The following is a 17,105-nucleotide window of genomic DNA, read 5'->3' on the forward strand; positions in this document are numbered from 1 at the left end:
ATTTCAACAGCGGTGTGCAGAAGAACCAGTGTTTTTCAGACTGATTGAAATTACACAATGAATACACATTGAATGTGGAAGTGAATGGGTTACAGCTGCAGAACATACACTCACGTTATTAGATACATGGGAGTCCCTCGGTGTCAATATTAGAGGCACAGATGTTTTTGTGCAATAATTGCCTTGACCTGGCTACACAAGTTTTGGTTTGAAAAAACTTTGTAAAGGATCTGTCACTTGGAAATGTAACCTGTAATGAAGAGATAGTAAACGACTTCAGATAAAATTTGCCACAATAGTAGGCACATTCCATTAAAACTGACAGTATGGCTTTAGGAATGCCTCTAGTCAGATAGAATTGCTCTTGATATCATGGAATCCCAGAGCTAAGCACAGTGATTGGTTTGAGCTCTACTGCAGCATAGATCATAGAACAGTGCAGCACAAGAACAGGACCTTTGGCCCAAAACGTTGTGTCAAAGTAATTTCATTAGTAATCAAATGACCAACTAGACTAATGCTTACATAATGTCCATATGCTTCCATTTCCTGCATATTCACCTGCCTATCGAAGAACCTCTTGAAAGCTTCCATTGCATTTGCCTCCAACACCACCCCAGCACTCCCCACCCTCTGTGTAAAAGCATCTACCCAGCACGACCCCTTTGAACTTAGCCCCCTCTTGCCTCAAAAGCTCTGGGGGAAAAAGATACCAGCTGCCTACACTATTTATGTCTCTCATAATCTTATAAATATTTATATATATCCCCTCAGACTTTGCAACTCCAGGTAAAACAACTCAAATCTGTCCATAATCTAGACACCATTCTGCTAAACCTCTTCTGCGACCTCTCCAAAGCTTCAACATTCGCTCTATAATGGGGCAACTAAAACTTCAGCTGTGACCGAACTTGAGTTTTGTAAAGCTGCAGCATAACGTCCTGACTCTTGAGCTCACTTCCTGAACTAATAAAGACAAGCATGCCATACATCTTCTTAACCACACTATCAACCTGTGTAGACAGTAATAGGTAGTAGGCAAATTAGCACGGTCCACATCCTACTCCTTGGTAAACACAGTTCAAAGTACTCTTTAGGAGCTCACCTACATCCTCTACATCCAAGCACATATTCTCTCCTTTATCCTTGAGTTGTCATACCAGCTCCCTAGTTATCCTCTTGCCCTTGATGTATGTATAGAATGCCTTGGGATCCTCTTTGACTACTTGCGAAGTAGTTTTCTGTGCTCCTTCCGGGATTCCTAATTCCCTTCTTGAGTTCCGTTCTGGTTTCTTTATAATCCTCTAAAGCTCTGGTTGATTTTAGTTTCCTAAACCTTACATCCACTTTCTTTCACTTCTTGACTAAATTCACCATGGCACTTGACTTCCAAGGTTCCCTTACCATGCCATCTTTGTCCTTCCTTCTAACTGGATTACCCAGCACCTGCCCTGTACTCTGTGCAGTTACTTGTAATAAACTTCCACATGTCAAAAGTGGACTTGCCTAAAAACAGTTGCTCCCAATGAACCCTTCTTAGTTCCTGCCTGACATACTCATAATTTGTCTTGCTCCAATTCAATAGGCTCCCACAAGCTCCATAACTATTCTTATCTACAGCTATCTTAAAACTGAAGGAGTTGTGATCACTGTTCTTAACTGTTCTCCCACCAAAAGTTTAGTCACCTGGCCAGGCTCATTGCTCAAAACCAGGTCCAATATGACCCCTCCTATTGTTGGACTATCTACATATCGATTTAGGAAACCCACCTGGGTGCACCTAACCTTTTGCCCCATCTAAATCCCTTTTTCACCAAGGGGGTCCCAGTCTATATTCGGGAAGTTGAAGTCAGCCACAACAACAACTCTTGTTTTTACACCTTTCCTTAATCTGCCTGTACACCTGTTCTTCAATGTTCTGATAGCTATCAGGGGAATGCGTAGTACAATCTCATCAGAGTAGTTGCACCCTTCCTATCTTTCAGTTCTATCCATCAAGAGTTGTTGAATCCTCCATTATGTCCTTTCTGAATGCAGCAGTGATATTATCCCTGATTAATAACACACCTTCCCTCCCCCACCCCCAATTTGACCCTTTCTGCCACCTTTTCTAAAGCATCCAAACCCATGCAACATTCAGCATCCATTCCTGTCTCTCACACAGCCAAGTCTACAACATCATCATTCCAAGTAGTATTCCTAACATTAAAATATAGACACTTCAACTGGTCCATTCCATTCTGTCTGTTACCTTGCTCCTGCCTGTTCTTACTGTGGTCATGACATCCGGATTTCTGGTTCCTGTCCTCCTGCTAAACTAGTTTAAACCTTCCTGTGCAGTAGTAGTGATCCTCCCAGCCAGGGTATTGGTTCCCTCCAGTTCAGATGCAACCTGTCACTCTTGTAACCATCACCCCTGCCCTGGAAGAAGTTCTAATAATCCAAAACCTGAAACTTTGTCCCCCACACCAGTTCTTCAGCCACTGATTGGTCTTTTCTTTCTTACTATTCCTGTCTTGACTAGCACACGGCACTGGGAGCAATCCAGAGATTATCCAGAGGAGTTGCACAGACTGAGGTCAGGATTTTTTGAGGTATATGTTCACTCCAGGACCAATGGCCTGGTTTCTGGTACGGCTGATGTTTTGCAGCCAGATGTTGAGGGACATCGTTCACTGACTAGAAGCTACTGAAGAATGTTTTCCAACAGAAAATCTGGTTTATAAATAATCTGAACCAGAAAGATTCAGGTTGGAAGCCACATGTTAGTGATATGAGTAATAAGCAGATTCTTTGGAAAAGGACCTTCCAAGAAAAAATGATCTCTTCTTAAAAGTTGATGTGTAGATGCACATGTGTATAATTGATCAATGACACCAACACAATCTTCTTTCCAGGAAAGGTATTTTTTAAAATAAATTAAGGAGTAAAATTCAACTAAATATTTTATTTAAAGACTAATTAGTTATGATTCTGATTCCATTAAATTCTGTGTTATTTTCATAACTGATGTACATGCATGCTCATTAAAATTTGGCCAGATTATTCTCCTGATGGTTTACAGTTCATTTCTTTCACTTCCAGTGGCATCTATTCAGATGGAGTGAATATGTCAGATTAGGCTATAAGACAAAGTCCCAGCCTTGTAAGATGAACCTGCTTTATTCATCCCATTAAACCTATTGTCGTAGTCATAGCATTGGTTGCAAAAAGATACATTTTCCATGTAACTCTCTTACTGTGATGCTGGCAGAATTCTTGTTTATCAATTACTTTCTTGGACTGGACGTTTTTAGAATTTTGCTCCCTTTGATGACTCAAGTCATGTTTGAGTGCATTGCTCACAGCCTGAGAGATTAGCAATGTTTCAGGACTCCAAGCAAAGATCGGTTTTCAGATATTAGCAGGCTCCCTCATGATGGCTTCATTACATACAATGGTATAACTTACCGGAAATTCAACTCCGTTAGTCATGCAAGATGTCTATGTACTAAGTATAATCTATAATGGCTGCTTTTGGAATGGTGGTTCTATCCAAGAAGTCTTACAGAAAGTAAGGGGGAAAATCCTGTTTTTATCTTTAAACTTTGTACTGAAAATCAACGAATTTGGAACAGCTATTTTGGTTGAACTCCACTATGCATGCTGTGTCACACGTGTTTCCAATGTTACAGCACATTGATGATTTGACTTCCAGATCAGCACGTTAAGAAGGATCATTTGTTTTTGCTTAAAACTTGTCTTCTGAAGACAGATTTTCAGAATGATTACCATTGCAGTATTGTCTAAATGTCAATTAATATAACATCCAGACAATTCTTTGCCCGGTTTTCTTTTGAAGATGGGTTTATCTGAAGAGACACTTTGCAGGAAACTGGCAGCTTTCTGAAGCTTCACATTTAGTTTGTAAAGATGGATCTGCGTAGCTTAAGAATATATCAGAGGATTCCAGCTGAAGCTGATTGTGTCCTATCTCAACATTAACATGCAAGCCATCTTTAGCAGAGCAACAGACACAAAATGCTGGAGGAACTCAGCAAGCGTCTGTGGAAAGGAGAACAGTCAATGTTTCAGACCAAGATCCTTCAGCAGGACTGGAGAAAAGATGGAGTCAGAGTTAGAAGGTGGGGGAGGGAAGGAAGAAACACAAGATGATAGGTAAAACCAGGAGGGGTGAAGTGAAGAGCTGGGAAGTTGATTGGTGAAAGAAATAACAGGGCTGGAGAAGGGGGAATCTGATAGGAGAAGAGAGAAGGCCATGGAAGATAGGAAAGAGGGAGGAGCACTAGAGGGAGATGGTGGGCAGATAAGGAGATAAAGTGAGAGAGGGAAAAGGGGAATGGTGAAGGGGGGGCATTATCAAAAATTTGAGAAATCAATGTTCATGCCATCAGGTTGGAGGCGACCCTGACGGAATATAAGGTGTTGCTCCTCCAGCCTGGGTGTTGCCTCATCTCGACAGTGGAGGTGGCCATAGATGGACGTGTTGGAATGGGAGTGGGAGATAAAAATGTGTGGCCACTGGGAGATCTCGCTTTCTTCGGTGGACAGAGTGTAGGTGCTCACCGAAGGGGTCTCCCAATCTACGTCGGGTCTCACCGATATACAGGAGGCCACAATGGGAGCACCGGATACAGTAGATGACTCCCCCCCCAAACGATTCTTCGGTGAAGTGTCACCTTACCTGGAAAGACTGTTTGGGGCCCTGGATGGTAGCGAGGGAGGAGCTGTAGGGGTAGGTGTGTAGCACTTGTTCCACTTAGAAGGATAAGTGCCAGGAGGGAGATCATGGGGAGGGATGAATGTTCAATGGAGTCACATAGGGAGTGATCCTTGCGAAAAGCAGAAAATGGGGGCAGGGAAAGATGCGCTTGGTGGTGGGATCTTGTTGGAGATGCCAGACGTTACAGAGAATTATGTGCTGGATGTGGAGGCTGGTGGGGATGTAGGTGAGGATAAGAGCAGCCATAACCCTGGTGGGGTGGCCAGAGGATGGGGTGAGGGCAAACGTATACAAAACGGAAGAGATGCTGTTGAGGGCAGCGTTGATGGTGGAGGAAGGGAAGCCCCTTTCTTTGAAGAAGGAGGACGTCTCCTTCATTCTGGAATGAAATGCCTCATCCTGAGAGCAAGTACAGCAGTGACAGAGGAATTGAGAGAACTGGATGTGTTTTTACAATTAACAGGGTGGTAAGAGGTATAGTCCAGGTAGCTGTGAGCGTCAGGAAGCTTATAAGAGACAGTAGTAGATAAGCTGTCTCCAGAGACAGAGACACACAAATAGAGAAAGGCAAGGGAGGTGTCAGAAATTGACCAGGTAAACTTGAGGACAGGATGGAAGTTGGAGGCAAAGTTAACGAAGTTGATGAGCTCCACATGGGTGTAGGATTGCTGAATACTAATCAGAAGGTAGAATCAAGCTCATTTAAAAAAATTCTTTCCCAAATCCACAAAATAAAATCTAAAGACTGATTAAGGAAAATCTTCTGGATCTCTGAACCCTGACAAGAGCGAACCTCCTAGATTTATTTTAACGTTACCTGATTAAAAGAGCCTGTGACGCAAACATTGATTTTTTGTCTCATCTCATATATCCTTCACATAGCAGGGTATCCTTTCCTGCCTTTAGAGATTACATGCACAAAGCATCTAGGCTGGTCGTGTTCTTCAGTCAGACCTACTGTAGATGTGCAGTGCAAAAATTGATTTGGGAAAGACAAAACAAGAATTGCAGAAAGACATGTGCAAAGCAACAAGAAGCTATGAATCCACCCATCAGCTGCTGCAGTTTCTGTCAAAGCTCCTCCTTTATCAGTTAATCCTGGATTTCTGAGTCCTTCTCTGAAGGATAAAGGTCACAAGGGCTTTGTTGTAATGGAGGAAAGGTGATGACATCCCAACTTAAATCTTACATAGATTGATTAAGTGCTTTCTCTGCTTTCAATCACATTTGGCCTAGTTTAACATAAAGTAGTACAGTGCAACTGCTTGACTCCAGATTTTTTCCTCCTTCTTTTTCACACCGTCTCACAGGCCAGGAATCTTAAGACTATACTTTCAGTCAGAACCAGAATCGGGTTTGTTATCATGCGTCGTGAAATTTGTTAACTTAGCAGTAGCATTACAATGCAATACATGATAATGTAGAAAGAAAAACATATAAATAAGTAAATCAATTACAGTAAATATATATGTACAAAAACAGAAATAATATACATAAAAGAAGTGAGGTAGTTAGTGTTCATGGGTTCAATGTCCATTTAGGAATTGGATGGCAGAGGGAAAGAAGCTGTTCCTCAGTCTCTCAATGTATGCCTTCAGGCTTCTGTACCTCCTACCTGATGGTAACAATGAGAAGAGGGCATATCCTGGGTCAAGGGGGTCCTTAATAATGGATGTCACCTTTCTGAGGCACAGCTCCTTGAAGATGTCTTGGATACTACGGAGGCACATACCCAAAATGAAAGTGGCTAATTTTACAGCTTTCTGTAGCTTCCTGAGCATTTGCTCCACCCCTCCACCCCATACCAGACAGCGATGCAGCCAGTCAGAATGCTCTCTGTAGGACATCTACAGAGGTTTTCGAGGGTTCTTGGTGACAAACCAAATCTCTTCAAACTCCTATTGAAATATAGCCGCTGTCTTGCCGTCTTTATAGCTGCATCAATATATTGGGACCAGGTTAGATCCTCAGAGATCTTGACACTCAGGAACTTGAAGCTGATCACTCTCTCCACTTCTGTGAAAGTTGGTTCATGTTTCCTTGTTTTTACCCCTCCCAAAGTCCATAATCGGCACTTTCGACTTACTGACATTGAATCCGGAGTAAATGAGAATTACTTGCCATGATCTATGTCGGTAATGTGTACTTGGTGAAATCCTTTAGATTTTGATGTGTACAGAAGCAGTCTGCAGGGAAATGGAAAAGTGGCTTTGGGAGATTTAACTATAATACCCCATACTATCTCAGAACTATTCTTGACAAGTGCTGCATCTGAATTTAATAGGTACAATGTGCCCCTCTTAACTTGATGGAGCTGAATAGATTGAATGTGTGAATATGATCTATGGTCTTACTAGTCAATACTAATCTTGATAGTGGTGATAATCATTTCAGGGTTATCAGAAAAACCAAGCTTATTTATCAATATTCTTCAGGGGGACAAAGCTGCCACAGAAGGAAAGGTGTACCCTTGTGAAACCTCCACTCCAGTGCAGTGTATTGGCCTTCATCAATCGTGGAATTGAATTTAGGAGCCAAGAGGTAATGTTACAGCTATATAGGACCCTGGTCAGACCCCACTTGGAGTACTGTGCTCAGTTCTGGTCACCTCACTACAGGAAGGATGTGGAAGCCATAGAAAGGGTGCAGTGGAGATTTACAAGGATGTTGCCTGGATTGGGGAGTATGCCTTATGGGAATAGGGTGAGTGAACTCGGCCTTTTCTCCTTGGAGCGACGGAGGATGAGAGGTGACCTGATAGAGGTGTTCAAGATGATGAGAGGCATTGATCGTGTGTATAGTCAGAGGCTTTTTCTCAAGGCTGAAATGGTTGCCATAAGAGGACACAGGTTTAAGGTGCTGGGGAGTAGGTATAGAGGAGATGTCAGGGGTAAGTTTTTTACTCAGAGAGTGATGAGTGTGTGGAATGGGCTGTCGGCAATGGTGGTGGAGGTGGATACGATAGGGTCTTTTAAAAGACTTTTGGACAGGCACATGGAGCTCAGAAAAATAGAGGGCTATAGGTAAGCCTAGTAATTTCTAAGGCAGGGACATGTTTGGCACAACTTTGTGGGCCGAAGGACCTGTCTTGTGCTGTATGTTTTCTATGTTTCTATGTTTTCTATGTGTCAAAGTCCTCATGACATCAAGTAAAATATGACAAGGAACCCTGCTTCTGATTATCCACATCTTCTTGTACCAGAATGGAGACAAACTTTGTCAATTCATTCAAAGATTAAGAAATCCCTGAGATCACTGGATGGAGCAAAGGGTGTGGGACCACAAAACATCACAAATATTATGCCTAAGACTTACACTCCAGAATTGCTAACATCCCTGGCCAAGCTGTTCCAGTGAAGATACATTACCATGTACTAGGTCATACAGACAGACAGAGAGACAGACAGACAGACATACTTTATTGATCCCGAGGGAAAATGGGTTTCGTTACAGTCACACCAACCGAGAATAGTGTAGAAATATAGCAATATAAAACCACAAATAATTAAATAATAATAAGTTAATCATGCCAAGTGGAAATAAATCCAGGACCAGCCTATTGGCTCAGGGTATCTGACACTCTGAGGGAGGAGTTGTAAAGTTTGATGGCCACAGGTAGGAATGACTTCCTATGACGCTCAGTGTTACATCGTGGTGGAATGAGTCTCTGGCTGAATGTACTCCTGTGCCTAACCAGTACATTATGGAGTGGACGGGAGACATTGTCCAAGATGGCATGCAACTTAGACAGCATCCTCTTTTCAGACACCACCGTCAGAGAATCCAGTTCCACCCCCACAACATCACTGGCCTTATGAATGAGTTTGTTGATTCTGTTGGTGTCTGCTACCCTCAGCCTGCTGCCCCAGCACACAACAGCAAACATGATAGCACTGGCCACCACAGACTCATAGAACATCCTCAGCATCGGGAAACAGTCATCAGTCATCCCGTATCAGTCATACGGGAAATTGCCCAAGTCACTAAAGAAAGAATAACTGCTGGCCAGGCAGTCTACTCTCAATGATCATTCCTGGTGAAGATGAGCTGTAATTTGAAGAAAGACTGAGCAGGTAAATGGTAAAATTGGAGGCAAGTCCATTTTATTGGGCTGGGTGGTGTGTTAGAGCTTATCAGATGTTGCCTGTGAATGTTTAAGCATTTCTGGGTTGGATTGGATATTTGTACCTAAGAAAGTTTTGATTTGTTAATGTGTCCGTATGGTTCCACTGATTGCAGGATAATGTTTAAATGTCTTGCATCCTGAGGATTTCTGGCATTGTGATATGTTCATTATTAAGACCAAGTCTGAAGTTTGAGAAAAGAAGCATGGTCCATTAAAATTGAATGCTTCTGCCTACAGGCACACAGTCCTTTCATCCAGACTGCCTCTCATTTCCACTGGCTTTAGTGTGGCTGAATTGTGTGAGAAAACAAGATGTGCTGAGGATTTGTGCTTATTCCATTGCATTTCTGCGGCATGATTTCAAGGCTTTTTATTCCTATGGATTATTGTAAATGAAGTAATGATTTATTTTTCTTTTTTCTGAAGCCACTGGCTTTCAGTGGGATCAGAAGACTAAGGTCAGTTGTGTTGTCTGTTGATGTTACTGAACTTAGCAAAGACCTGTTCTCAAAGCACCCACTTCTCCTGTGAACAAAAGAGAGTGATGGGTCCGATGTGGCATTCGTCAAGTGTGGTTCAGCTGAAGCCAAGTGCCCAAATGGTTTGGCTGATCTGGAGTTCTGCTGGGGCCCACACTTGAAATTACCATTAAATCTATTTCCTTCTAGATCAAATGCTAACTTCAGGCCAGCTTCCCTTGTTAAAATGCAGAACTCCAAGGTTCTAGGTGAAGATCGTGGTGTAGTTTATTTCTCAGAAGATACCACCTCTGACCTCCATGCAAGATCACAAACCTCAGAAGAGGGAATTCAACATAGATTTGTGGACTAATGCTGACTGTGTGGTCATGACGGAACGAAAGAGGTATTAAAACAGGGAATGGCAGGAAAATCTATGTGAGATTAAAGCATGCTCATCTCAGGACTTTGGAAGTGGGCAAGGATAAAAACACATGGATATAGTTCATTAGAAAGTGGAGCTTTGCCTCTCATTGCCAGATCTCGGAATGTAAAGATCACAGATCCATCTAATAACCATAAAACACTGCTGTAGAGATTGCCTGCCTAAGTCAATGTAATAATAAATTTAAGCAACTATTTGCCTGGTTTCTGGTGAATGTATGTGTGTAGCTATATATGTGTAATTACATTGTATGAAAGTATGTATGTGAAATACAGGGAGTGCGAGAGAGTAGCTGGCTCACTCAGTGACAGCATGCATACGTATTACAGACGGCTGATGTTTACCAGATGTTTCCGAGAGTCAAGGCAAGTTTAAAGCGAGCCCCTGCAGTTGGACTCTTAAGCAGTCTCTGAGAGACCCCCAGACTCTCCAGATCTACATTCTGTTCTCATATATCGCCACCAAGGAGCTGCTTTATTTCAACCTCTGTTACTAATTGAACCCTTGGGAAAATGCAGGGGAGAACTCTGATCTTGCTGATATTTTCCACCAATGTTTGTGTAACTGCACTTTCTAAACGGAATAAAGGTAAGAGCAGAGGGGCATAATATAAAGGATGATTTGATTAAGAAAAGGTTCTGTGAAAATTTCTATAAATGTAAAGTGAGTATACTGAAGAGCTGTGTTTGCATTTAAAGTCTGAAGTTATTGGGAATGGAATTTGCCTAAGCTCTGAGCACGAAGCCAGCATTAGCAAATTGGCAATCCACTTTTCATCTGCTGTGCATCAATTAGAATTTAAACCATATCAATAATGTCTTATTGTTTGTTTTGCTTCCCCATCAAGGTAAATTTCACATGATTAGGATTAGCTATAATATTTCAGTTAACTTGTTCATGTGTGTGAACAAATTAATGCCTGCTTGCTTGACTGTATGCTGGTGCATGACTGCACGTGTCATCCTGTTCGTGACCGTTTCTGGTACGTACATAGCTTGTGTGCCAAAGTACACACCAGCTTTTTCACCCTGTAAATTGGTGTGTGTGTGTGTGTGTGTGTGTGTGTGTGTCCCTCTCTATATTTCTTTTTGTGTTAAATCTGTAACCATGTCAAATGTTGTCTGTGTTTGTATTGAGCTCGCTGTGTCCTCATCTACCTACGTATTTGTGTAAAATGGTGACATTGAATCAACTGTCCAGTTTACATTTCTCCCAGTTTTGGCTTCCACTGAAGTTCTAGCAGATATATCTAGTTAAAAGTGCGACTCTGAACAGGCTTCAATTCTGAGCCAACGGATCTTTCCTTAAAATTAATTGTTTGCTTCATGCAGGGAGTATCAGAAGTTTTCTATCAATTCCATTGATAAGGTGTAAGTCTGCTCCCGGCTGCCATGCTTCATGCCTGCAAACTGTGCGGCAAGATGCCCCACTAATATGATTAACTAGGCTTTGGGCCTACTCCCGACTGCTCCGGGGTTTGGGTCTAAGGAATCAATTTGTTTGGAATGCTGCTGTTGTTGCTTGATTCTACTGTTTGCATGATTTGTTTAGTGTTTTTTTTCTCTCTTTCGCTGTGGTTGTTTCACTGGGTGTTGTTCTTATTTTTGTTTAACTGGGTTATTTTGGGTTCCTTGCTTTGCGACTGCCTGTAGGCAAACAAATATCAAGGCTGTATAACTTATACATTCTTTGTTAATAAATCTTCGAATATTTTAAAAGCAATAAAGGGTTGGGTGAAGCATTCTGCTGTCTGTTCTGTATGTGTAATTAATCCAATAAAAGATGACTGTTCAGCAGCTTTCTTCATTAAAGATCTAAGACTAACAGCAAGATCAATCACTGGCAAACAGTTGTGTTATACATACATTAGCAGCCCCAGAGAAGATGCTGTGGGAATGTGTTGTGTTTATCTTTCGTGGAGACCTGCTATTTTTCCAGGCGAAGACAACAGGCATGCAACAGTGAATCATCGCTGCAATGGGTATCAGATCTCAGCCTGGAGCTCTGCCACTGCGTCCTGCTGTGAAACAAAGCTTCCGTCACATCAATCCTGCACCACAACATGGAGATTTTAGTCACCTTTATTTAAAAAAATATGACTAGGACTTTCACCTTTACTTGCTATCTTTTAAACTGTAACTTTGTCAATTGTTCCAGCATTTTGAAATGATACAAACTGCTGCCCTTCTCTGTAACTAGTTTCTGGAAGCAACTGATATTGCATAATCTTGGTTTAAAAAACTCTTGATGAAAACAGATGCTGTTAAATTGTCTGCCAGATGGATATCCTTGTCACTGTGTGGACAGCACATTGCCCCTCTCACCAGGCACAAATGCCTGAGGCAAAAAGGAAGGTGAGTGGGAAGGCAGCAGAATTCAATGGGTGTGTTTCATTTGAATCCTGCCACTCAGATACCCAGTGGAAAGGGGCAAAGGAGAGGCAAGAGAATCAGTGCCTCAGAGTTTATTTACCAGCAGGGAAAGAATATTGAACATGGTGCATCAAGAAATGAGGGAGTTTGCAAGAATTCATTATTGTGCACAGAAGGTTATCATGCGGCTCAAAGGGGCATCTCCTCTCACAAGAACCTACCAAGGACAGGTTCCATAAAGATTGTTGCTGTCTTACTGATAATTTTATAAGACCACAAGATATCGGAGCGCCCCATCGAGTCTGCTCCACCATTCTATTATGGGTGATATATTATCCCTCACAACCCCATTCTCCTGCCTTCTCCCTGTAACCATAAGACATAGGAGCAGAATTAGGCCATTTGACCCATTGGGTCAGCTTCACCATTCAATCATGGCTGATTCCTTTTTCCCCTTCTCAAACCCATTTCCCAGCCTTCTCCCCATAACCTTTGATGCCGTGTCCAATCAAGAACCTATCAAATTCTGCCTTAAACACTCCCAATGACCTGGCTTCCACAGCTGCTTGTGGTAATAAATTCCACAAATTTACCACCCTCTGGCTAAAGAGGTTTATCCGCATTTGTTTTAAACGGACGCCCCTCTATCCTGAGGCTGTGCCCTCTTGTCCTAGACTCCCCTACCATGGGAAACATTCTTTCCACATCTACTCTGTCTAGGTCTTTCAACTTTGATGAGATCCACCCCATATCCTTCTAAATTCCAATGAGTACAGACCCAGAGCTATCAAACGTTCCTCGTATGATAACCCTTTCATTCCCAGAATTATCATTGTGAACCTCCTCTGAACCCTCTCCAATGGCAGCACATCTTTCCCAAGGTGAGGAGCCCAGAACTAGTCACAATACTCAAGGTGAGGCCTCACCACTGCCTTATAAAGCCTCAGCATCACATCCCTGCTCTTGTATTCTAGACCTCTTGAAATGAATGCTAACATGGCATTTGCCTTCCTCACCACTGACTCAACCTTTAGGTTGTTCTGCACAAGGACTCCCAAGTCCCTTTGCATCTCAGATTTTTGGATTTTCTCCCCAGTTAGAAAATGGTCTGCACATTTATTTCTACTACCAAAGTGCATAACCTTTGATGCCCTGACTAATCAAAAACCTTCAGACCTTTTAGCTTCCCAAGAACCTTCTCCCTAGTAATAGTAACTAAACTCACTTCTGCCCTGACACTTTCGAATTCCTGGTGTACTCCTAGTGTCTTCCACAGTGAAGACTGATCCAAAATACCTATTAAATTCATCTTCATTTTCCAGTGGTACGATATCCACTCTTGCCTCTCTTTTACACTTTATATATCCAAAAAAACTTTGGATATCAAGTCAAGTCAACTTTTAATGTCATTTTGACCATAACTGCTGGTACAGTGCATAGTAAAAATGAAACAATGTTTTTCAGGACCATGGTGTTAAATGACACAGTACAAAAAACTGGACTGAACTAGGTAATAAAAAAACAACACAGAGAAAGCTACACTAGACTATAGACCTACACTGGACTGCATAAAGTGCACAAAAACAGTGCAGGCATTACAATAAATAATAAACAGGACAGTAGGGCAAGGTGTCAGTCCAGGCTTCGGGTATTGAGGAGTCTGATAGCTTGGGGGAAGAAACTGTTACATAGTCTGGCCGTGAGAGCCCGAATGCTTCGGAGCCTTTTCCCAGACAGCAGGAGGGAGAAGAGATTGTATGAGGGGTGCATGGGGTCCTTCATAATGCTGTTTCCTTTGTGGATGCAGCGTGTAGTGTAAATGTCTGTGATGGCAGGAAGAGAGACCCCGATGATCTTCTCAGCTGAACTCACTATCCGCTGCAGGGTCTTGCGATCCGAGATGGTTCAATTTACAACATCCTGGAGGTGTGTCCTTAGAGAAGGAGCACATAGTGTCCATGGGTATCTAAGGAGGAAGCCTGAGATAAGACCTCAGCTCTGGAGGGAATTAAAACTCCAGCCAGTCTTATACACTAGAGAATCCCAAATTTCTTTTTTTTAATGAGTCATTGGTTTTACATTTGTAACAGAACTTTGTCGTGGTCGATTTTGTTCTTAACAACAGACTTAAGTTATGACAGAAATCTTTAATAAAAAGCTAGACTCATTAATGATAATCCTGAAATGAGCAGATCATTATGAAAATTCTGCTTTATTAATGTTCTTCAGAAAAGCGAAATGCTCTCATCAACAGTCTAGTCCAAACATGACTCCAGACCAGAAATGGGGTTTGTTTTTAACTCCCCCTGAAATGGCTTGTGGATGGACAATACAAAGACAGGTCTTGGCCAGAAATGTTGACTATTTATTCACTTCCATAGACGCTGCCTGGCCTGCTGAGTTCCTCCAGCATTTTGTGTGTGTTGCTCTGGATTTCCCATGTTCATGATAAGTACTACTGTTGCCCATGACATCAGCATCTCATGAATGAATAAGACAACTTATAGTTTTCTAAAGCATGTGAAATGGAATTAAAATAATGAATTTGGGATGTCCTGCATGATTATGCCTAGTTGCAGTCATGTAAGAAGCACATCTACGTAAAGTCATGAGGGGTATATCAGGGTGGATGCATTCTGTCTTCTTCCCAGAGTTGGGGAATCAAGAACAAGAAGACATAGGGAAGACTTTGCAGCAACTTAAGGTGCAACTGTTTTACACAGAGTGTGGTACCTGTGACCAGAGGACTTGGCGAGGATGGTAAGGACCCAAGTGCTGGAGTATCTGAGATCCGAGACTAGACTCGAGACACAAATTTGAGGTTGAGATGAGAGCTGGGTTCCTGACTAGATGCTGGACGAGAATCCAAACGGAGTAAAAATTTTAAAACGCAATCGCAGACTGATCTAAAATTGAGCTGACAATTGAGCACCGAAAGCTCAGGTGTTCTTTACGTATTAAAATCCTGGCACCAAAACATGGCCGCCAATTAGCAGAGAGGGCCTGAATCTTTAAAGGGGCCACACGAACTATCCATTCTCTGGAGAATCGGAGCGACTTAAGCCCCGGAAGCTGGCACATTTGGGTGCAAACTGTAGCAAGTATCCTTGTAGAACAAGCTGCCAGAGGAAGTGGTTGAGGCAGGAAGAGTAACAACTTTTACAAGACAGCTGGACAGATACATGGATAAGAAAGGTTTAGAAGGTTATAGGCCAAATGCTGGTAAATGGGACTAGATTAGATGGGCAACCTGGTCAACATGGACCAGATGGACTGAAGGGCCTGTTTTCATGCTGTATGACTGGATGACTCTATGCTATCTGTAAATATTGTTTTCAGACTTCAAAACTTATGCATAATGCATAAGAACACTGTGGTCTATGAAATTCTACCTCACTGTTCTTCTATTGCATCGTTTCCTTCTGAATAAATCTAGCAGGTGTATCTTATTCCAAAGAGCACTGTGGGTAATAATCACACTGGAAGAAACTTGTCCTGACAACAGTGTGTTATTACTCTGTACCTTTGTCTATTTTTGTATATGATACAAAGAAAATAAAACTATGTTTGTTATTTCCAACAGTGGGAAGTACTTTATAATGGCTAGACTCAGATGCTAAAATAATGGCCAAGTTAATAGCTCTCTTAGATGTACAACATCTACAAATGTGAACAAAAGAAACACTACAGATGCTGGATACCAAAGCTACGCACACAAAATGCTGGAGGAACTCAGCAGGCCCGGCAGCGTCTATGGAAATGAATAAACAGTCGATGTTTCAGGCAGAGACTCTTCCTCAGGACTGGAAGGGAAAGAGGAAAGACTCCAGAATAAAAAGGTGGGAGGCGGGGGGAGAGGACAGCTGAAAGGTAACAGGTGAAGCCAGGTGAATAGGAAACGTAAAGGAAGTCTGATAGGAGCGGAGAGTGGACCATGGGAGAAGGGGAGGAAGGAAGGGACCTGGGGGAAATGATAGGCGGGTGAGAAGAGGTAAAAGACCAGAGGGGGGAATAGAAGAAAAGGGGTGGGGGAGGGAAAAAACTTTTACAAGAAGGACAAATCGATATTCATGCCAACAGGTTGGAATATAAAGTCACAGTATATCTATCTACAAATGTGGATAGATCTAGAGTTGATCAATATTTTCTATAGAAGGGGGTCATTGTGCTCCCCGAGCAATCCCATCAAATCTATCCCCACAGTTGTTTCCTTGTAACCTACTCTGTTAAATATACAAAACTCAAAATTTCTATGCTAGTTCACCATCAGTTTCACATAAACAGGAGTTTGCTGCCTGTCTCATTATCAGAAGTAATGGCATGCATATCTCTTAAAATGCAGCTACTATTATCATCATTGTCATATGACTCCACTAGAGGCCAGGCAAAGGCACCATTTATATAATTATAAATTACTTATCACCAGGTTCAGCAAAAGCAATTGGGCCAGAAGCATCACAAATGGTGCAGTCAGCACTTAGAGCAATTAGGGACAGTGTTTGCTCTGCCTATTGTCATTCCTTGGTGGCAGCAGAGACTTTTATCTCATCAACTGGTATCCTCTTAAACCTGAAAATCAGGACCATTATCCATTGTCTCCTTCATTTTCCCTGAGGCTGCTGATTTGTAACACTGGGAAAATTAACAAACAATTAAACTAAGTTATGGAAAGTCTATAATCCTTCACTTTGTTACTGATCATTTGAATTTCTAATCATAACTAACTACAGAGCAGGAAAGTTCAAAGTTCAAAATAAACGTATTATCAAAGTCCATATACAACTGAGATTTGCTTACTTGTGGGCACGCTCAGTAAATCTAAGAACCATAATAGAATCATTGAAAGGCTGCACCTAACAAGGTGATCGACCAACCAATGTGCAAAAGTAAACAAACTGCACAAATACAAAAGAGAAAAAATAATAAATAAATAAGCAAAAAATACCTAGAACATCAAATGAAGAGTTCTTGAACATGAGTC

General features: G+C 41.9%; 1 protein-coding gene across 1 annotated transcript in view; it reads left to right on the forward strand.

Moving 5' to 3' along the window:
- Positions 1 to 9,038: 9,038 nt before the first annotated feature.
- Positions 9,039 to 17,105, forward strand: part of LOC140734823 (protein FAM180A-like) — a 42,258-nt gene continuing 34,191 nt past the window's right edge. The window contains exon 1 of the mRNA XM_073059395.1: positions 9,039 to 10,340. Coding sequence (XP_072915496.1) covers positions 10,265 to 10,340 — 76 coding nt within the window. The 5' untranslated portion in view covers positions 9,039 to 10,264. The remainder of the gene's footprint in view (positions 10,341 to 17,105) is intronic.

The sequence above is a fragment of the Hemitrygon akajei genome, chromosome 10 (genome assembly GCF_048418815.1).
Source record: "Hemitrygon akajei chromosome 10, sHemAka1.3, whole genome shotgun sequence".
In the NCBI taxonomy this organism is placed as follows: Eukaryota; Metazoa; Chordata; class Chondrichthyes; order Myliobatiformes; family Dasyatidae; genus Hemitrygon; species Hemitrygon akajei.